A 22434-nucleotide genomic window follows, 5' to 3' on the forward strand; every position below is an offset into this window, starting at 1 on the left:
AAGGGGAGGAGGAGGACGACAATATCTTGTTTTGTTTCAAAGGATGAACTTTACTATCTCACGATGCTCTTGATAGTGGAGATGGGGCAGAGACATATCGCAGTGTTTTGATGGGTTATTCGCCCCAGGGGTGTGTTCACTTCAAATTCACAGAGAGATAAGATAGAGGATGTAGTCAGGCATGTTTGTGTATGCTCATCTGTGTGATTCCTTCCTGACAACAAAAACAGTATATAAAAGTGGATTTAGGGCAATGTAATCTCAGAGTTTTTGAGTAATGTATAAAAAAACATGGTGAAGTGATGAAATAGTTTAATCAGTGACCACAAAATAGAGATAAAAAGGAAATCGTTTCACTCTGTTGTTTTTTTCATAGGAATGAGACTTAAATATAGCCAAATAAGCATCCTCCCAAGTGGGAAGAGAGCAAATGGCAGCTGGATAAAGGCTAGACAGCCAGGAAAGGAGGTCCTGGACTGGCGAGACACAAAGACAGAAAAAGGAAACAATCAGAGACACAGAGACAGTGAATCCATTAGAAGATGGGCCCGTCAAACTCAGCACAGTCCGATGAGAGAGGGCCAATCCATCCAAGCCAGTTGCCGTAGTGAGGGAACAGTTAACAAGCCCCATAGGCAGGTTTTACAGCCCCCTGTTGTGTGTCTGAGACCCCCCACACTGAAGAGGGGCTGAGGCTGACTGATACTGACAGGGTTTATGTGGGCGGGGGAGGAGGGGCAGCGGGGGATGGAGACGTGTAAAAAGGTGGTCATGAACCAACAACTGTCACTTACGAGAGCGCAGCGCAAGTCAGGCCTCAGCAAAAGCATGCAAACACACACTCATCCATACATCCAAACATGCACACTCTCACACCATTAAATCTGATGTTTGTGTGGAGCAGAGGTGAAGGGTGGGGGGGAGGCTGTAGTCGGAGATGGGGGGGCTTATCCAAAAAGTGGACCAATAAAACACCTGAAAATCAAATCCCATTGCTCTTATCGCGGCGCCATTCAGAGACGTTATCTGTGCAGGTAATGTGGTTATAAATTCAATTTCAGCCCAGAGATTTCATTGTTTACTGATGCCTGCATGTTCCGGGCGGCAGAGCGCAGAAAGCCCGGGAACGCTCGATGCGTGTCGGGAAAAGTCATTTAGGCTTCCGCAAGGGGATGCAAAAAAGGCGAGAGAGAGGGGGGTGAAACCAGGAGAGCTGTCACTCTCCCAAGGACACCCGACTCCACTTTCTATTTTCCACCCATGTTTTATTTACAGGCCATTTTGTCCTATTTGGTTCGTCATTATGGGGGCTCATAGCTCAACTGATATCAAGGGACGGCACTTGTCGACAGACATTGGCATGTCACTGGTCATTTGGAGAGGAGCTGGGGCAAAGTGTTTGTCCGGTGTTTGGAAAATAGGGTCCTTAAGGAAGTTCAGTCCACTATGCTCCACAGCGAGGGGTCAACTGTCAAAAATGCTATCCCGCTAATAGTATTTCATATAAAAAAGAGCTAAATTGTGATAGCCGGCACAGTCATTTGTTTTCCCTTGACTGTACAAAGATGGGAAATTAGGTGCATCTTGCCTACTAGCTCTCTCCATGTGATTGATGGCTTTCAGGAGTAAATCACCTCATCTACTAGGTAAAATCTTGATATAGTAGAGCTCCTCGGGCTCCCAGCTGGCTGCTTATGGCAGTAATCCATCAGTGGGGCCCAATGGGCCGAGTGGCCCTCCTGGGTAATGTTCCTATTGACAGCCTATGATGTCAACACACTGACAGCAGGAGGCCATAGCAGTGTGTCTGTGTGTTTGTGTGTGTGTGTGTGTGTGTGTGTGTGTGTGTGTGTGTGCAGTTAGGTCTACAGAACACACACACATACAAATACTCGTAGGGACATCCTCAACTACCGAAAAATTAACTAATAATACATCTACTTAATTTACTACAATTTTCAGGTATTTCTACTTCACTTTATTTCATGCTACTTTATACTTCATCCCCAATACATTTCAGAGTCAAATATTGTACTTTTTACTCCACATTTATCCGATGGCTGCAGTTATCTGTTACTTTGCTAATTAAGATTTTATATGCAAAATATACAGTAGGATAAAAAGATACAGTGGATTGTTAAAGATGAAACTATCCAGCAGTAAGATATACTGTATAACATAGTTCAAAACAGCTCCATTCAACAACAATAAAATGCTGCTTACTCATTAATACATCAGTAACAATAATCCATACAGTGGATGGATCCGCCCATTTAGCATGTTTAAGTATATAAACCTTTAGTAAAATGTTTAAAAAGCCTATAATGTAGTTGCAAGCAGGTGACATTTGAGGATATATTTAAATGTTTATTACTATACAGTAATAAACAATTTTAACTTCTCCTATGAAGACATATTTTATATTATTTAATATATTGTTATTCAGTATAGTTGATACAGCAGCCTCCACTCATGGGTGCACACAAGAGGAGTTTTAGTTGCTGACAAATACATTAACACATCTACATCATAGTGTGAGTTAAGTTTTTGACAATTTAAACTTTCAGTAGTTGAGTGAACAAGGGCAGTTAATGGTTATCAGAAAAGAAAACATACTACACCATCTCTCCGTAGTTCTTCTCATTGCCTCAAAGACCACATGAAAATCATCAGACTGTGCAGTTTTTCTAACTCTTGTCACCCCTCCTCTATCCAGGCAAGGTGAAGGGTCTCTATGACGCTCAGGCCCCAGTGTGTCCAGTCTGCCAGGCCATTCTGCGACCAGGAGAGCTGCAGGAACACATGGAGCAGGAGTTAACTAAACTCGCCCAGCTACAAATCAGGTATCATGATCCAATCACAAATGATCATCATCTGGTTTTTACGGCGTTCACTCTATAATCCAGTAAATCTTTTCTGTCTTCTTGCATCGTCTCTGTGCCATCAAATGGTTTTATTGCACTACATCTCTCCCTTCTAACCATCCTCTATTTTCCTCCAACTTTCCACTTCCTCCATTTATCTATTTGTCATTTCCTTTCTGTTCTGTTCAGCTTTCAGGTGATAATTAATGTTGACAGATTCTGTAGCTGTAGGGACCCCCTACCCCCCCTTTTAGTTCCCCCAGGTGGTATCTCCCGTCTTCTCTGTCACCTGCGTGCAGTGTTTACAAGCTGCCTCATTGTTCCCTACATATTTCATATTACAGCCTCCAGCCTTGAGGCGACAAATCATACATCGGGCGGATAATGTCCTGCTAATGGCTGCTTTGAGCCCTACACACACGCACGCACACTCACAGGCTAAAACACACACACACACACATATACAGACACACACACATTACCTGCTGCTTAGACCAGAAGAATGATTTCTCCAATAAAGACATTATACTCCAAATCTGCTTAACGACCGCTCCGTGGACAGTAATGGTTTCAAATTGAACTTGGCCCACAGGGACACTGTGTATGTGTGTGTGTGTGTGTGTGTGTATACAGTATCTGTGAGACAGACAGAAAGCGAGAAAGTCAGTAAAATGAGGTTATGCACAGACTCAAATACAAATTCAGACAAGATAAAAGCAGAGTGTTACTTACATGTTGACATCTACAGGGCAATATTGTGCTTGTATGTGTGTATAGTAAAATAGCATAGTTGATTTGTGTGTGTGTGTGTGTGTGTGTGTGCGTGTGGTGTGGATTTCTATTTGTCTGAAATATGAGTTCATGTATTATTTGCCTCTTTTCTCAACAGTGTCACTCCAGTGCAGCACAACCACCTCATAAGGACACCAAAGGTAAACACAGTTGATATCTTCATGAGTTGCAGTAAAATAGCTGCTGTCATCCTGCCTTTGACTCATTTTCTTCATTGTTTCTCCTTTTTTTTTTTTGTCCAGTCTCTTTCACTCTCTCTGCATATCAAACGTGAAGGAGGTTCTCCCACTTCACCTCCTCGACCAGCTGAGGACACCCACTCTGACCGATACCAGGTGAGGTTAAAAGAGAACAAAATCGGTATCAGATTTGTCAGGTTCAAAGTCTCATGATAGTAAATGATTGTGTTTGAATTTGTGTGTAAAAATTGATGTTATAAATGAATAATTACCTTGTTTTTCCTTTAAGATGGGCACAAACTTAAGGTAACATAACAATAGCACATTACTGAAATACAAACATAAATATACAGTAATATATCATTTTGGAAACTTGCTTTATGTTGTTGGCCAAGTGACAGCCTGATTTTTTCTAGTTTTAACTGAATCTTGTAAGTGTCACTAAAGAATGTGAGTGCTGGCTCTGTTCATTAGTGCACTAAAAGAGCACTGGACAGCTAGTAGTTAGCAACATCATAAAAACATTGTTTTTTCTTGATGTGGTGCCAGTGACTCACCGGTTTTATGGTCTGGTGTTGATCAAATGCTGTACTCGACACTCAGCACCTCACTTAAAAGTAATGGGTTCATCAGGAGTCAAGTCAAGCGAATTTTATTTATAGAGCTCAAAAACACACGTTTGTCTCAGAGGGCTTTAAAAACTATACAACATATGACAACCTCTATCCTCAGACCCTTGATCCAGATGAGGAAAAACAAAAAACACTTGTCATCAAATATACAGAGCAGACGGAGTAGCAGTAGTAGTATTAACATATGAAGAAAAAGACAATTTTAATTTAAAAAATCTCTGTGATAAGTTAAAGAGTAAAACTATACGCAGGTGATTTTGGTGTCACTTGAACACTTCTGGCAAGCTTTAAATGTGTTTTAAGACAACTGAAGTGTTATCTTTGCTGTAGAGGTCACTAAAGTAAAAAGTTTTATGACAATCACAATCTACTGTGCTGCTGTTCATTTATTTCAGTAAAAATGGTGATGAGAGAAATCAAGATGTAAATGACACATGAGAAAAATCTGAAAAATCTGGATGTTCCTCTTTTGTTTGTTGCAGACGTTTCTTCGTGTGCGGGCCAACAGACACACAAGACTAAATGGTACGTTGATGCATGCAGTTTGCCGTTAAGAGATATTTCAATACAGTAGACTGTCAGCTCTGCAGTTTTAAACTGCTTTAACATTTTTTTTTTAAGAAAGGAGTCAGAGGTTTTTTTTAGCCTTCTAGCTTCCTTTGTTCAAATGCGACCGGTTGTGTGTTTCGTCCCACCCAGCTCCCTCACCAGTCGTTCAGATATCACCCCTTTTCCCACACCATCTCCACCGGCCTAGCGCCCACACGAGCAGAGGAGCTATTAACCTTTCAACTTTGACCTCTTGATATGTTAACAGTCGATGACCTCTGCTGGTGCAGGTGCTACGTCAAATCTGCCCCATTACGCCCCCACAGCGCAGGAGCCCACCTAGACTGCACACAAGCTGGTAAGACACACTGAGAAGCATTTTTTTTTTATTCCCACACTCATTCTTTTTTAGCAGCCAGGTCCTGGATACATGTTTTATTGGTTTTCTCAAAAATACTAATGTATTTTATATAGATTGATATATACTGTGTAGATATATTTGTATTATCATGAAACCTAGCTATGACACGAAAACATATTGATTAGATTTTTTCAAAACAACTTAAGTCTAGTGCTGGAAAAATAAATTAATTAAATAAATCAGTTTACTGCCAATTTAATGAACAATATTTTATCCGTGCATTGATTGTTGACTTATCAGAAAAAAAGCAAAACATTTGCTGATTAAAGCTTCTTAAAAGGGATGATTTGCATATTTTAAGAGGGAAAATATAATTCATAAATATTTTATATAATTTATTCCCGAGTTCCACTAACCCACCTTATAGGGCAGAGTTTTTATGTTTCTATGAAAGACATTAATTTATTATTCATTGTGTGATTTGTATATGTCAGAAAGTATCAGGATGTATTAATATAGAATTAATTTTTCATGGTTTCCGTGATATAAATGGTGTTCATATCACAGCTCTGCAGTGAGGTAGCATGAGGTGGCCTCTGACAAGTTTTATTACAATTTAAAAAACCTTTAATACCCTTGAAATAACTTGTAACTCATGGTGTTATTAATGCGTATAAATCATTAACAAATGCTGTAAAGATCAGTTATAAGCCATTAATAACTTTCAGGATGCCAGGTTGTGAAAAGTACCTTTAGCTGGTGTTTATTTGTTTTCTCCTAGAGCATGACACTTGTTTTTACAAAGTTGCATTTATAAATGTTAGTAAGTCATTTATTAAGAGATCTGAACATAATCTATCAAGTGATGATCTAAACAGCAAGTTGGAGATTGATAAAAATTGGTCAATAGGATTTTCACAACCTGGCAACCCAAATGATCTTCATATTAGTGGCTTAAAACTGATCTAAACAGTATTAGTAAATTACGTAGAAACCATTAATAAAGCTTAATAAAGGTGCCTTATTAGAAAGTGGTACTAAAAAAGAACAATAAAATTAACTGACTCTCTTAAAGTCCTTGCTTAAAGGGCCAGTGTGTAGAATTTAGTGGCATCTAGTGGAACGGACTTGGCAGAAATGGAATATAATATTCATAAGTATGTTTTAATTAGTGTATAATCACCTGAAAATAAGAATTGTTGTATTTTCGTTACCTTAGAATGAGATCTTTATATTTACAGAGGGAGCAGGTCCTCTTCCACGGAGCCCGCCATGTTACACCACCATGTTTCTACAATAGCCCAGAACGGACAAACCAAACACCTGCTCTAGAGAGGACCTTTCATGTTTTTTTTTCCATGGCCACCATACGTCCTACACGCTTTGGGGAGTGGATTCAGGGTATTCAGTTGGTTGCAATCTGCAACCTCACCACTAGATGCCACTACATCATACACACTGGTCCTTTAATGTACCCTGTAAACTAAATATTTTCTTCAGCTCATTAGACTTGTTCATCTAACCATTTTAAATATCACAGTGCTTTTATACTGATACAGACATGTAGACCTAAGCCACTTTTACACAGCCTGTTCAAGGCGGGAATGTTGCACCGTTATTCTGCCCTTGCCATTTTGTATAAAAGGTATGAACACGGAATGGGGGGGGCCTTGTTGTTCCACCATTAAAGGGACAGCTGGTATGGTGGGACTACACACACTAGACACCGACGCTGTTGTGTTACACGTCACGCCTCTGCATTATGCCGGCTGTGTTTGGTTCAGTGTAAAAAAAGCAAAGCCAGCATAATGAGAGGTCGTCTTTATGGCAATATTGCAGGATCTCTATATAAAAGCTGCAGCTGACACTATTGACGTCTTACTTCTGTTATTATTACTGCTGAGATTCTCCAGCTCTTAGCTGACTCTTCAAACTGCCAGCGCTGTCGAGGTCTGTTAGCCTTTATTGGGCCTTATAACAGGACAGTATAATGAGCTTCTAAATACACGTCAGGGAGGAAAAAGAAGAAGGGGGGTTGAGGGGGGGGGGGTCTCTTCTCTTGATTAATCAACCTCTCTCTCTTTCCCTCTCTCTCCTCTCTGTTTGATGAGCTCTTCCTCATCTATGACCGTCTCTTTAACCCTCATTATGTTCACTGCAATGGCGGCATTCGGGTCACGGCCACCAGCTCTGCCCCCCTCCCCACGGGGGCCACTGTCATCCAGCGGGAATTAGAGGGCCCTAAAACTTAATGTCCCCTTATGCAATCTGCAGTCAGTCAAGTCACAGTGGGAGAGGAGGTGCAGTTGGTGTTCTGCCATGTTAACTTTTATATCAGAGAGGAAAGCGGGGGGAGGAGGGTGGGATGACAAAAAGGGGATGGGAGGAATGTTTTGTAACCACTATTGAAAAAAACTACAGTTGCTGTTTATATGGAGCCCACATGTATGTGTCATTGCTCTTAAGTGTAATATTACTTCAGGGTCTGTGTGTGAATGTGGTCGATTTGTTATGCGATTGCGTTACAGGTTGGTCCACACAATAAATATACGTTTTTTTGAACAAACAAGAGAACATCAGTGTTTCCCAACCAGATGAGCTCAAGTACCTCTTCATCGACACCAACCATCATCTTCCAAATGTGTTTATTTGAGTGGATTTAAAAGTGGATGATGTTACAATATTCTTTTTCATACAAGATAGTGTAACTGTTAATGTTAAGGCTTTTTCTTTCTAACAGTTTGCTTAAATTTTCATTCATACTATAATCACTTGGAGTAGCAGAAGCTTAAAGTTTCAACAATTTATCCATGACTTTTAGCTACATGTATTTCTATTTGTAATCCAGTAATCCAGCATATTGTTTTTGTAACAAAATAATCATAATTTGTATTTAATCAAACCAAAGTATCCCTGGTTGGGAAAAATTGTTGTACATGTGAAAGTTAATAAACACTTAAATGACAAAAGAAAAGAAATGAGCTGAAACTCTGAAAAAATTACACATTGGTATAAATAACTTGATAACTTGGAGATTATGTTATTTTATGATTTTCACCATCATCACAGAAAAAGATTTGGGAAGTCAAATATTTTGTCAACAATGAATAAAAGAAATTTGAAAATGAAAACAATTCCTTGTGTGATTTGGACATGCTTACTTTTCTCTGTGTGACCCCAAACACAAACTGACGCCTGTTTCTAATCTCCTCAATGTTTTCTTTTTGTTGTTTTTGTACTCATTTCTCTCACATCTGATGTATTTGGATTTTTTTAATTATAGGAATAGGCTGAAGAAGAAAGTTTGTCTCAAATATGAAAGTTTAAAAGATTTTTTTTAAATAACCAGAGCTCAAAACCTGAGAAAAAATCATCAAGAGAGAACAACTAAAGTGACTGTAGCTTGTCTTTAACACTTCATCTGTCTCTCTTCTGTCTGTCCCCAGTCAGGATTGGCAAACTGAAGAGAAGGAAACCAGAGGAGGTATGTTTTATTTTTCATTGAGCTTCCCTTGACATTTTTATTGTAACTGGTGATGAATATATATGTAAAATGTAGCGGGCGGACCTCAAGTTGAGAGAATTTCGGTGGTCCAAACCCTCTGACACTGTTGACTGCCTTTGTTCACGTAGCATCAGGATCACTGTCAGCTCGGTGTGTATCCATGTGAAAACACCACCGGCGTTGCTTCACAGCTATGAAAACACAGAAGCAGATACATAGCTCGAGGCGATGGGAGGCATATGGACATATTCACCAGGACAGTGAAATCGTGTCTTTTATGTGTGTTGTAGGAGGGATCTGCGGACTTGGTGCCATTGGAGGATGAGTGGAATGAGAGGAGAAGGATACAGATGACGTCTATAGTCGGAGGGTTTAAAGGTATGCGTGTGTCCCATCAGGGAACCCATGTGTGTGATCTCGTGCAGTGGTGGGTGAATAATGTGACAGAGTGGCAGTTGAAAAAGCACTGAACTTTTCAGTCCCTATTACAGCGGAACAAGATGCCTTAAAGGTTAGCTCAAAAGTAACGCTTTCCTCTGACCTGCAAACTTGTTATATGCAGAAATAAACAGAGCAGGGCAGAGGGGAGACGGGTAACAAAACATTATGTGACTCCAGATTTGGCCTTAATGTGAGTAGTAGGAATAAAATTAACCCACCTCTCTGCTTTGTCCCTCTACAAGCACTTTCTTACAGTCCTGTACTTGTTAAAGAAGGACTTTATCTATAATAAAAGATAATAAATAATCCATGTTCTTGTGAAAACATCTTATCAGGTGCGATGCTTGTAAGCACGACGTCTAAGGAGTGTCGGGACAGCGATGCAGACCTGGACGTGGATGGAGATGATACTCTGGAGTACGGCAGAGCACAGTATCCTTTAAGTTTTATAATAAAGTGAAGAGCGGAGTGAGAGGAATCTGGTCACAAAGTCAGCAAACTTCAGCAGTGATTAAAACAGTGATAGTGTCATTTTCACAGTGAGAGCCGTCCTATCTTGAAAAATCAGTTTGAAAAGAACTTGGAAGCTCTTTTCAAGTAGTTCAAGAGAAATATTTAGAGTATGGCTAATGAATTTATGTTTTTTACACACTCTGTTATTTTTAGACAATCACAATATATATAATATTATTCATTATTATTTTAAAGGTTAGAAAAATTCCTTTTTTGTTAGGCTTATGTCTGTTTTTCCTGAGCTTTGTTCTCAGATACACAGAGACAGATGTAATCCCCTGTTCAGGAGAAAACTCCAAGGAGACAACAGTGAAGTATGTGTCCCACCTGCTGCTCTGTCATTCACATTGGATATTCAATTACACATGAAAGTTATCTATTTCTTATCATTAATTACATAAATTCTCATTGTTTTTAGCATTTAAATATGTATATTTTTTTTGGTTCTTGCATCAGCAGCAGCAGCGGCAGCAGCAGCAGCAGTATGTTGCCTGAATCCAGAGTCAACCTAGAATTTTCCAAATGGTCAAATGAAGGTTAGTCAAACAAGCTGTGAATGAATTAATTGATTACACAAGAGGAAAACATAGAGGGAATTACTCATGAGGATTGTACAAGTTTGAGGATAGATTGGTCACTTTTTTTCAATTGGTTCCATTTTTTTAAAATCTGTTTATTTATTTGTTTGGTTCACTTAGGGAGTCCGTCTACCAGCAGTGGAGAGAAACTGGACGGCAGCGTAGCTGGTCTCCCCAAAACCTGCAAAAACACAGAGATAGAGACGTAAGTCTAGACTGTATAACAGCAAACATGTATGTGTCACATCTGTCATTGCCAGAGATTTCCTCACTTCTCTGTTAATAACTTTGTCTCATTACTTGGTTAGTTGTCTGTTAAAGTGAAAAGTCCCTTCGGGTTGTGATTTAGTTTGATTTATAAGTGATAAGGGAGCTGAGTGGGTTCAAAAGAAACAACAAAACAAGTCTAGATTTCTAATTATTTCCTAAGAGTGAGGTCCTTGAGTTCAGAGTTGCTCACTTTGTCAAAGAACATTTCCCTTTGTTGAGTTTATCTTTGAGTCTGCTACTTTTCTCATCACACACTCTTCGAGATTATAGCTTTTTGTGATTCTAATAACTTCGATATAAGAAGTTTTGATTGTTGTGTCATGTAACCTTTGAGCCCCAGAATTAACACCAAGTCAAAAATCAACCAAACATCTGCACATCATTTTCACACAAAATTTGAACCACTCAGGAGCAGATGAATGAGGCTGGGATTAGGTGTGTGTAGCCTACCGAATGAAAAGCAGGGCAACATTCACAGGTGTGAATCAGCCAATCAAATCTGAGGAAGGCTCTTCCTGTAAAGAGTATTTTGTTGGACGTCTCTCAGTGTGCCGTATCAGTTCAGACTATCTGGCCCTGCTCCCACCAGCGTGCAAAATATTACTGTAACAATGTGATGATATCATCAATCAAGGTCACAGCAGGCGACACACGCGTGTACACACATTTCATCACACTTAATGCATTGTAGCCCGTCTGCCTCGCCTGTACAGTATGTTTGCACATACGGTCTATCCTGTAATTGTGTGTGTGCGTCTGTGTGTGTGTCTATCTCTGTGAGGACCCTGACACCTCACCCGGCCCCCACCCCTCCCCTCCGCCTATGATAAATGAGACAGCGAATGCAGGCAATGTGATTGCTGCTAAATTTCATGCTCAGTGTCCATGTTGGCCAGCGAATAATTTAATCTGTCTTCGATTTATAAATGACTCTCCAGTGTCTGCCTAACTCACGCGCCCTCCCATCTCCCCTCCTGTTACTGTCCGTCTGTGTGTGTGTGTGTGTGTGTGTGCGCAGGCTCTCAGAGGACTCCACGCTGACAACTCTGGATGCACTTAAAGCTCGGATACGGGATTTGGAGAAACAGTTGTCTAAAGGAGACAGATTTAAATGCCTCATCTGCATGGTGAGTATGAAGGCAAATTAAGTTGACAGAGAAGAGACAGAAAGAGAGTGGCGCAGAAACGAATGTGTTTTGGGTCAACATTATTGGTCAAAGTCTTTCAAAGGAATATAAATATGTTGATACTGTGATATCTTGATACATGACTCTAGTTTCTAATTTGATGTCAACAAGCAAATTGTAGGCTTTTAAAAAGATGTGAAAAACTTCTAGAAATGCTTGGTTTTTATTTCACATTTACCGTGCAGCTCAATGTCATCATCCTCAGTATGATAAGTGCAGTTTTGCATGTGATGATTAATATTATAATGTAAAATACTACAATTTTGTAGTAATTGAATATAGATTTTTTTACAGAAAAAATTATAATAATTAACATCATATCTGGCTCTGACACATTGTAGAGCTCCACTAATTTGTTTATCATCAATAAAATTCACCAGTAATCAATTATTAGTCACTAAATAGTTTATAAAGCAAAACAGTTGCTCATTCCAACTTCTTAAATGTGAGAACTTGGTGCTTTTATTGAATATTTTTGGGTTTTGGTCTGTTAGCTGGACAAAACAAGTAATTCTAACACATCCCTTGTGCTCTGGGCACTTATGATTGTTTTTTAAATATCTAATGTTTTAATTGATGTAGTTATTTAAAGGCCCTTCTTAGCCAGGGTCCACCCACACAGATGTGTTCACTTATTAACCTGATTAGAACTCATCTGAGGACTGTGTGTGTTACACCTTTATCATTCTTATTGGTTAATGAATTTTGGTGACCTCATTTAATTACAACATACTGTAGCTCCACCCTACTTCAACCTAAGGATGTCTACGTTTCAGACAGACAAAACAGTTTGACCAGAGCACTTATTTCCCCTTCTTTAAGACGAAAAAACATCTGCTATGTCCAGGTCGACTTTCTTCCTGAAAACATTCACTAATTCTCACTAAAGCCAAACTTTGTGTTGAAGGATTCAAGTCAATGATGTCCTGGAATGCTGGACTTTGCTCTCTCTTTGCTCTCTATTTTGGTGATAGATTGAATTGGCAAAACAATACATTTTTTACATCCATTAAAACTAAAACAATATGAGAAAAAAAAAAATCATATGTCCTAGTCGTAAAAGGGCCTTTAAGAAAAGTTGATTTACAATAAAATAAATGTCTCTTAATGCTCTACTTGTGGACTCATGTGGACATCTAGTGGCAGCTTTTTGTGTTACAGGTAAAAAAAAAAAAATCTCATCTGTGTTTTGTCTGTTTCTTTCTACAGGACACGTACACAACCCCGCTCACGTCCATCCAGTGCTGGCATGTTCATTGTGAGGAGTGCTGGCTTCGGACGCTGGTAAAACATCAAATTTGTTTTGATTAATATAGAGCTGCAATGAGTAGTCGATTGATCAATTAGACAGAAAACAGAAAATTAATCTTTTCTCTCATTTTTCAAGCAAAAAGTCCATATATTCGCTGATTTCAGCCTTTCAAATGTGAAGATTTGCTGCTTTTGTTTATCATATGTGATGGTAGATTAAAACAAACTTTTAAACTGTTGGTCAGATAAAACTAGCAAATTCAAGACATTCATCAAAGGCTCTGACAAATTGTGAATACATTTTTTTTCACAATTTCTGAACATTTTATAAACAAAATGATTAATCCATTAACCAAGAAAATAATCATTAGTTGGAGCCATATTCATAACCAGATTCATATAAACATGAAAATGAAGTAAAATAACTGGAACATGTTTGATAAAAGTGTGATTTCTTTTTTCTTTAGGGAGCAAAAAAGTTGTGTCCTCAATGCAACACCATCACCTCACCTGGAGACCTGAGGCGGGTCTACCTGTGACGCTGCCACTCACAAGATCAGGGGAGGGGCTTCTTCTGTTTTAGCCAATCAGGGATGGACTTGTGGGCAGCTGGCCTGTCATAGACTCCCACCCTCCTCCTCCTCCTCCTCCTCCTCTTCACACCTTCCTGATCCCACATTTTCAGTCAGTGTGCTCCTAACATCCACTAACCCCCGACAATTTTAAAGAGCAGCAAGTGTGACCTTTGACCTTCCTTTAGAGCCCTGTACTATACCCATGTTCCTACTGCAACATCAGCCAGATTGGAGGAAACATCTGAAACCAACTGAGAGCTCAGGCACTGAAAAACAAATGGAGAAAAAAAAAAAACAATATTGGGACAATATTTATGAATTTTGTAATCCTTTTGTCTGTTTTGTGAGAAAAAAAAAATCCCATGCAAAGCACATGTACATAGTTTTGTGTATGTTTGGATTGGGGTGCGTATAATGACGTCGACTAGCAGAACAACACGACTGTATTAACTGTACAGAGTTTGTCTTTGCTTAGATCATTTATTATTTGTTTAGCTCCTCCTGTAGGTTGGAAACATTTACAGTAATCTCATCACATTCAGGCTCATTTTGTCTTCAGTCATTGATGTTTCTTTGTATAGAATCATTAAATCTAATTTTATCAGTGTTACTACAATAAAACGTGTGTCCAAAAAGTTGTCGAATGTGAGTGTAACTTTGAGGATAAATCTTCACCTGTTGATTGTGCACATTTGAGGCACGACTGGACAGGAAGCACCTGGTGCTGGTTGGGCCTGTTGACAGCCTTGTTATGATGACTCTATGCGGCGTATTCGTCCTTTAAGAAGTGGGTCGAAACAGGATTAGCCAGGCAGAGCCCAGCGCAGCTCATCTGGAGTCGAGGGACACTAAACCCTGCTATTCTGAGCTTCTACTGCGTTAGGGCAGAAAACCCCTCAGGCCCTGACACTGGAAGGACCAATCACAAAGCAGAAAGAACAAAAAAGTGTAAAAAAGGGGGAAATTGTTATTGTTATTCGCAAGATCATTTTGTTTTCTTAGTTTCTTATCTTAGTTTTCAAAGTGTAGTGGGGAAAGTGATTGAGCAGCACATGTCCTTCCCTCATTACCACCACTTGAGGAAGGATTTTAACCCTGATGTCTCAAGTGGAGCTGCTCAATAGACTGTGGTTGTACTGGGCAGCTTACAGGTGTGAAAATGTGTAAAAACATTGCCCTTAATAAAACTACCTGAGATAAATCAAGGTAAAAATGCTTCTTCCAGAACCACTCTTCATACTACTAAATACTGTTTCACAATTATACAAGGAAATTGTGGTGGTAATGACCACCCTTAATACCACATTCAGTGAACTGTCTGGTGCTTCATCAACAAGTCTCTGGAGGCTCCGCAGAAACAAATACATATACACAAAGCTTCTGCTGCAGCTCACTATACTAGACAAACAGCAACACAATTATTTGTTTATGAAAATCTTCTTCCTGGACCTCTCAGTCTTGTCACCTGTGTGGACAGTGTGTGGATAAAAACAAATCAGCATGCACACATGTGATTGGTCACTGAGCTGAAGGGAGGTGGTGGTAATTCAGACTGACAGTGAGATCAGAGTGACACACACAAATGCTCGTTGTACACAGCCCATTAAGAAGCCTGGCTGAACAATCACCTGCTATTCAACGTCTCTACGACACGGACACTGTGAGGAAAGGTAAGAGGACATTTTTGATCTGTTAAACCTGAAAATGCAAAAAAAAAAGAAGTTTTCTAATTTACTAAATGTATTTGCACACTGCTAAAACATACAACAACGCTTTCAAACGTGCTAATACAGAGAAAGATATTCAATTACTGATCAATAACTTTGTGCAGATGGGAGAACAAGCTTAGTTGAAGTTGAATTCAGGTGCAAACCTCAACTAAAACCTGAACGTATAGCTTGTCATGCTGCACATTCATTATAAAGCAGTTCTTTTTTGTTCAGTATTTATGTGCTGCTTAAATATTTTTTATATTTAATTTTTATTTCTATGCACCATTGAATTAATTGTTTGCAGTAAATGTGAAGTCACTCAAGAAATGAAGTCAACATTTAACAAAGGACAAAATAGTTGTTTGTTGTTGAGTATGAATATTTGAGTGTCTGGGATGTTATTGATCTCTTAAACTGTTCTAAACTGATACCAAAGGTCAAGACAATGAATGAAATCCAGCTTTGAGAGACAGGTTGTTTGTTTTGACTGTGACAGAATCCTGTTTTATAAAGTAATTGTGTTAATGGGGATCCTAAATGAATTGATTCAACAGTGTCTCTGAGACATCATCCCTCTCTTAGCACAGCAGACAAATGGGTCACCTAGTCCTGAACCCTTTGTGCCACCTGGCCCAGATCCAATTAATCCCACTGACTGACCTGCCATGATTTCATTAACAGGCATTCTTAATATTAACCTCAGGGCTTCTTGCTGTCTAACGAGCTCGCAATTAGGGCACGGACACATTTTCATATTTTAATTAATAATTAATAGGAAGTGGAATTTCCTAAGTGACCACATGTCACATGACCACAATAACGTAAGAGCAAAGGTCTACTTTTAACCCTCTGCTGTATGTGCGTGATGGGATGTTTCCTCCTGCCGGTGTTGTGGGTTAAGAGAAGCTCGGATCAAAGGATTAACCTCACTGCTCCTTGGATCAGTTAACAGGATAGTTGGCGAGTTTTACCTAGAAATGCAAAGGTGGAAGAGGAGTGATGTAAAATACTTGATAGGAAAAGTGCTTTTATAAAAGGGTCACAAATCATTAGTTTCAAACCTGAATAACCTGCATCTTACTCTGGCTGGATTTTACACTTTACTTTAATCTGGTCATGGCACAAACCTGAGCTCACTCTGTTCCTGTCCGTCCATCCATCCATCTGTCTCAGAACAATGTCAGGACCGAGGCCCGTGGTGCTGAGCGGCCCCTCCGGAGCAGGGAAGAGCACTCTGATGAAGAGGCTGATGAAGGAACACGAAGGCGTCTTTGGATTCAGCGTGTCACGTATGTTTGTGTGCCAGACTGTTATCGGCTTCCACCGCAACATCCTGTCTGAGGAGGAAGTAGGGCAGGAGGCGCAGCGTCTAATTCCGTACTGATCAGTAGACTTTGTGCCACACCATTAAATCTTACAACATCTTAGCATTTCACTTTCATTTCTATCAAAAGGAACATTAATCGTGAGGTATTACCTTATTTCTGGGTGAGTTTTTAATGGTGAAATCTCTCCTCTCCTCGCAGACACAACGAGAAACCCTCGACCAGGAGAGGAAGATGGCAAAGGTACAGCAATTTTCAGCACTGAAGACCTGTTGGTGGCACTTTTTTAATTTCTTAATCTAATACAACACAAGCATCACAAGCACCACAAGGTGGTTGATGTTTTAGCACCTTCACACAGTTCTGGGACCATCTTGATACACCCAAAGCGGCCCTGGATTTGGATTTGAATCTACGGAACTGTGATAAAAGTGTCTTTTTTCCCCAAAACCTGCATCACATTTCCCAGCATCCCCTATACGGCATGGGCTAAAATAATGCCTGCAATACTTCTTACTCCCAAGTGAAGTGCACAGATGGTTTTGTCCCTTGTATAGCTCCCTTGATATAAAGGGATAAACCTCTTTCTGTGCCTGTTTTGTTTTCTCCATAGGGCTGAACAGGCTCCCCATGCTTCTGGGGGCTACTTTACTTCCCGTAGCAGACGTCTTTTCCTCTGAAGACTTAGAAATGTCAACCTCATTTTCGTGTCCAAACGAATCAGAAACCACAGATAAAGGTGACCTAAGTGTGATTCCAGATCACAGTTTTTTTTAAGGCAGAGGGATGGGGGTTACTTTCATCATCCTGGCACACTGTTACTGGATTTGTTGGAACTGGTCTTGTGACAAACAAAAAGAGAAAAATGAAATGATATCTGGAATCAGGATCAGACCTACACTTTGGAGTAAAAAGCTTTTGAAAATAGCCCCCTGTGATGCCTCAGTAGTGATTCCCATTTCCAGTCCCATGAGGTTTATGTTCAATAAACTGCCCCATTTCCTACTGTGGTTGATAGAGCATTGATGATCCGCATCCAACCATTAGCAACACAGGAGAATGATTTAACAAGTGCATCATTTTTTTTTTTTTTTTTTTTGATTTTCAGGGTCCATCTGAGTTTTTCACACATTGCTGTCACGTCAGTTAAGGGTGTTAAAACTTTGTGAAAATACTGAGACAGTCTTCATGTTTTATTTCTGACAATACTGGACATTAAATAGATTTTTATTGATCAAAAATATGTCCCATCATTAAAGTACCACATTGGCTGCGGTCAGAATAAGGTTTTGATATTGCACAGAAATCTTCCATGTCCTCTACTGTTGTCAGGAGTGCTGCTTAAAATAAATTCTGTTTTTAGAGTTTTGTTTGTTTACAGCAGTGTCTCTTTCTATCCAGCGTTTCCCTTCAGATTATTACTTCAGCCTGAGCAGACTCCCTCATGTCATCATGCTAATGATTGCGTGCTACTGCAGTGCCCATTAGTGGTAGTAGTATACTGTATGTGTTTGTTTCTCCGCTGTTTTAGATCCCCAGAGGTTTTGATGTTGTGAAGATTTAGGCCTATGGATCTGGTATGGGCATTATAATGTATTCTGTAACAGCTATACTAATGGCATCTTTATAAAACATGCAACAAAGAAATCTGTTTCTAATCTTTGCATGTACTTCCCATAAAGAACAGTTTAATTCTTTTTCTTTTTTGTTTTAACAATTTAAACACACAGTTTCAAATTTGGCTCAGAAGAGAACATCATATACTTGAACACATACTATCAGATACTGTGTTCAGGAAAATAAACCGATAAACAAAACTATTATCTAGATTTTCTTTCATTTTGCCTGTGATCACTGTGAAGTTCACTGTTTATTGTGAGGAAACTGGGGTCATCTTTCACCAAAACAGTCAATCACTTCCATCTACAATCATTTGTTTCCATTGTGCAAGTTTTCATGGCAGAACCATGTGGATGACTCGACGATTCATTATTAATGTTGCATCTTGCAGACTACCACTTTACAACGAGAGAGGCCATGCAGGAGGGCATTGAAAAGGGCGACTTCATTGAGAATGCTGAGTTTTCCGGCAACTTGTACGGAACAAGGTAAATATTTGCATCTCTTCATTAATGTCACCATATTTTTCCACGCGATCAATGGCAACCTCAGAAAAACATATGATTTAGATGCATAATTCAGGCATTGATCTGTGCTGTTTGTACACATTTTATTCTTGATTGTGTTTCTTTTTTCTTAAACATTAGTTAAAAGCATCCCACTTCCATTAACCTTTTAACTAGCAGTGCTTTAGCAAGACTGCAAATCTGCCAAAGAAAACTCTATCTGTATGATTTCAGTGATTTTTTTAATGGTCAAAATGCAGTTTCAGAAGCTTTTCCATCCATCCTACAGTAAAAATCTGAATTTTTTTTCAGAGCTGTTCCCTTGTATAAGAGAATAGCTTTAGGCTGGGCCACAGGGCTAAAGAGGATAAAGTAGGTATATAATACCTTTGGGACAGATGGAGCTTTAACCCCCAATGGTCAAAAAGAGCAACACTGTAGCTCAGTGCCTTGTGTGTCACATTTAATCTCGATAACACACTCACTACAGAAAGAGTCTGAGCAGCTTGGATCAATGCAGCGATCCTCTTACCTTAGTCGCTACATGCAAGAAGCACAAAATTAGATTATTAAACTCTCAATACCTGTTTGGACATTGTCAACCCTTTTCAGATGTTATGTCCTGGTGGTTTAAAAAGTCTTTTGTTTGATATAGTTTTACATCACAACTATGCTTTGGTTCTCCAGTAAAGCTGCCATAGAAGATGTGCAGGCCCAGAACCTCATCTGCATCCTAGATGTGGACATCCAGGGGGTGAACAGGATTAAAGAGACTGACTTGAACCCCATCTACATCTCCATCCAGCCTCCCTCTATGGAGATCCTGGTAAATGTCCACTTTTATATATTTATTTAATAATAGATTTATTCAAGTTTAAGTTTTTTGTTGTATACTTTGATCCACCTTAAATGTAGACCCAGATTTCTTTTGAAAAATCATCCTAAAAAGGGAGTGAAAGGATGAGAGATTAAGGTTGAAACTGGTCAAACATAATGTCTTGCTTTGTTGTCCTTCTCAGGAAAAGCGTCTGAGGGACAGGCAGACAGAGACAGAGGAGAGCTTACAGAAACGCCTGGAGGCAGCACGCATTGATATGGAGCTCAGTGAGTTTCTCAGTATTTCTGCTACAACATAATGCTGGATTAAAGAGAACCATTACAGCTGATTCAATTCCCTTTTTTAGGTAAGGAGCCAGGAGTGTTTGATGTCATTATCATCAACGATGACTTAGAGCGCGCCTACGAGGAGCTGAAAGACATCCTCAGTGAAGTGAGTGAAATATCCACGCTCTTATTTATTCAACAGATACTTTGCCTGTATTCATCATGACAGCTAATTCCTTTTAATTCTGACTTTCTATGTTTCTTGCACCTACAGTATAATATCATACTTTATTCTGAGCAATACTATTAGTTAATCGCCCAAAATGTAAAAGAATTCCTAATCTCTCTTTCTATAGGAAATCCAAAAAGTTCAGGAGGCCAAATCATAAGAAGGAAAAGAATCAACACTTGTGACTCTAGCCTGAATAACTCCATCTTCATTGACAATGAACACACCTGAAATAAAGTCTTCTGGAGAAAAGTTTGTTGTTCTTTTACTCTCAAAGGTTTGCTCAGTACAATTTCATGTTCAATGATGCTCAGATGGAAAAGAGGGACTCTGAAGTCAAAGATGGTTGTTCTTTCTAAGAGAAAGGAGGTTTGTGTTAGTTTAGTGAAAATCAATGGTCGATATCTAGATAAAACAATCCCAACCCAAATATTTCTGCCAGCTGGCATGGAAAAGAAAAACACTATAGGCACAACTGCCAAAACATGTGCTACATTTAATTTTTATAATTCAGAAGCTTGGCACTGGCCTACCCACCAATGTGGAGTAATACCACCAGTCAATACACACACTGCTAATCAGTTAGCAATTGTTCAGAAAATTTCAGTTTTGTTGAATTCTAATATAGTAGAAATAAATTCACTCTTAGTTAAAATTACACTGATCTATGACAATGTAATTTTTAAAAAATGGCTCACATGCTGCATATTATTTAAAGATCACATGAAAGAAGTCTGTGCATCTGAGATAAAACCACTGCATGTACTGTATGTATGTTTTCGTGTTTGTTTATAAATGAGACTGAATAAAGAATGTCAATGAGGACAAAGGACAATGAGTCATCACTTTTGTGCCATTTAATTCACCTTTCACTCACTAACTCATTCAGGTGGGTGGTTGACCCAAAATATAAGCATCATGAAACTTCGAAGCATCCGATAAAACCTGTAAATTTAATTCATTTCCCATTTATACATTGAAGGCAGAACATGTAAATCTTTAAATAAAACACTGTATATCACTCAAAAATATATCTGCGTTATGTTTGAAGAATAGCACAGAAAACATTTTTTCATTTATCATAAACAGCATAAAGCCAAACATGTGCATCTGTCTGATACTGTAGCAAAGGATCAAAACAACAGATTCTCATGTCACCAAGTCAAAAACTCCTTCAACAGTGTGCACTCTTTGCATAGACTAAACCTTATCCCTGATATGTTTCAATATAAACCAAAGCAAAACAAATGCAGCACACTCACATATACAGTCTAATGGATGAGTACACTTTGAAAAATCATTAAGACGCATCACATTTTCATAATCAGAGGACGCTACAATGATTGATATCTGATTTGGCTCCAGCGCGCCAGAAATGAGCCACACAGGAAACATTCAGCTAAAATGAAATGTGCTAGTTCTAAGGCTGCATAATTTTTAGGAAAAACTGCCAGTAAAAGAAAATAATACTTTTTTGTCGTTGTTGTCTTACTGGAAGAACGGACCCTTAAGCTTGGTGCGGACCTGGTCTCGTTTCTCCTCCTTCTGTTCAAGGTAAGCTTTAAGCTTGTCTGTGGAGAAGCACACCTTGGAGCATCGTGCTTTGTGTGGGGCACGATGGGCGCGTAGCCAGGGGTTCTGGAGACACTCAGCTGCAGTGGGCCTCCCCCTGAAAATTGGATTTTATTGTTTTTTATCAGTTTCTAATCCACTAGTACAACTTTTCACTGGAACAATCAATGGTTTGGTTAGGAATACAGTATGGATACAGCATGCATGAGTTGTATGTTTGGTTAAATTGACTACATTTTAAGAGAGACCCTCACCAGGATTTGTTATTCAGGCTGCTCTTCATGAAGTTTAAGGCTCCCTCTGACAGACCAGGGTAACAGTGTCCAAACTGGATCTTCCCTTTCTTGATGTTTTTGTCTTGCTCCCCGCTGTGTTCTGCTTGAAATGGGCTGTCGGCACTCAACCTAGAGAAGGAAAAAAACAAAATACATATTGTATATCATGCAAAAAAACCCAAACAGATGCAAAACTCTTACATAAATCAGCATCTCAGAACTACAGCAGATTCTACCAGTATTTATGTTATCACTTAATAATCTAAGGACTTCAACTACTTAAAACTAATCAGTCTACATACCTAAACTTAGATAATGAAAAACAATATTATCTAAAGAAAGAAAACTTGGATGATTCAATATGTAGAATTGTTAACTTAAACCAGTGATGCCT

General features: G+C 39.1%; 3 protein-coding genes across 6 annotated transcripts in view; 2 read left to right on the forward strand and 1 right to left on the reverse strand.

The window, feature by feature from the left end:
• Positions 1-14318, forward strand: part of rnf220b (ring finger protein 220b) — a 32410-nt gene extending 18092 nt beyond the window's left edge. The window contains exons 3-16 of one of the 3 annotated variants that reach the window (XM_042417262.1): positions 2717-2843; positions 3754-3796; positions 3899-3991; positions 4950-4992; positions 5285-5374; positions 8824-8861; positions 9173-9260; positions 9659-9755; positions 10091-10150; positions 10293-10372; positions 10535-10619; positions 11703-11811; positions 13081-13155; positions 13590-14318. In XM_042417262.1, coding sequence (XP_042273196.1) covers positions 2717-2843; positions 3754-3796; positions 3899-3991; positions 4950-4992; positions 5285-5374; positions 8824-8861; positions 9173-9260; positions 9659-9755; positions 10091-10150; positions 10293-10372; positions 10535-10619; positions 11703-11811; positions 13081-13155; positions 13590-13661 — 1100 coding nt within the window. In that variant the 3' untranslated portion in view covers positions 13662-14318. The remainder of the gene's footprint in view (positions 1-2716; positions 2844-3753; positions 3797-3898; positions 3992-4949; positions 4993-5284; positions 5375-8823; positions 8862-9172; positions 9261-9658; positions 9756-10090; positions 10151-10292; positions 10373-10534; positions 10620-11702; positions 11812-13080; positions 13156-13589) is intronic. The other 2 variants (XM_042417263.1, XM_042417265.1) reach the window with 2 other exon arrangements.
• Positions 14319-15293: 975 nt separating this feature from the next.
• guk1b (guanylate kinase 1b) lies at positions 15294-20413 on the forward strand. Of its 2 annotated transcripts, XM_042417506.1 has the most exons (9): positions 15294-15367; positions 16583-16698; positions 16936-16977; positions 17348-17473; positions 18746-18842; positions 19548-19686; positions 19880-19964; positions 20045-20130; positions 20321-20413. In XM_042417506.1, exons 2-9 carry the CDS (start codon positions 16587-16589, stop codon positions 20351-20353), a joined length of 720 nt encoding a protein of 239 aa, XP_042273440.1. In that variant the 5' UTR covers positions 15294-15367; positions 16583-16586; the 3' UTR covers positions 20354-20413. The 2 variants fall into 2 exon arrangements, with proteins under 2 accessions (XP_042273440.1, XP_042273441.1); XM_042417507.1 differs by lacking the exon at positions 17348-17473.
• Positions 20414-21035: 622 nt separating this feature from the next.
• obscna (obscurin, cytoskeletal calmodulin and titin-interacting RhoGEF a) overlaps positions 21036-22434 on the reverse strand; it is a 43101-nt gene continuing 41702 nt past the window's right edge. The window contains exons 81-82 of the mRNA XM_042416951.1: positions 22020-22169; positions 21036-21862 (exon numbers count right to left, since the gene is read on the reverse strand). Coding sequence (XP_042272885.1) covers positions 21682-21862; positions 22020-22169 — 331 coding nt within the window. The 3' untranslated portion in view covers positions 21036-21681. The remainder of the gene's footprint in view (positions 21863-22019; positions 22170-22434) is intronic.

The sequence above is a fragment of the Thunnus maccoyii genome, chromosome 7, assembly GCF_910596095.1.
Source record: "Thunnus maccoyii chromosome 7, fThuMac1.1, whole genome shotgun sequence".
In the NCBI taxonomy this organism is placed as follows: domain Eukaryota; kingdom Metazoa; phylum Chordata; class Actinopteri; order Scombriformes; family Scombridae; genus Thunnus; species Thunnus maccoyii.

Bases quoted from the DNA above. Each gene is read 5' to 3' on its own strand.
- guk1b (XM_042417506.1), top strand. From the start codon at position 16,587: ATGTCAGGACCGAGGCCCGTGGTGCTGAGCGGCCCCTCCGGAGCAGGG. The intron at 16,699-16,935 runs GTATGTTTGTGT...CTCTCCTCGCAG, and splicing joins CTTTGGATTCAGCGTGTCAC to ACACAACGAGAAACCCTCGA. The intron at 19,965-20,044 runs GTGAGTTTCTCA...TCCCTTTTTTAG, and splicing joins ACGCATTGATATGGAGCTCA to GTAAGGAGCCAGGAGTGTTT.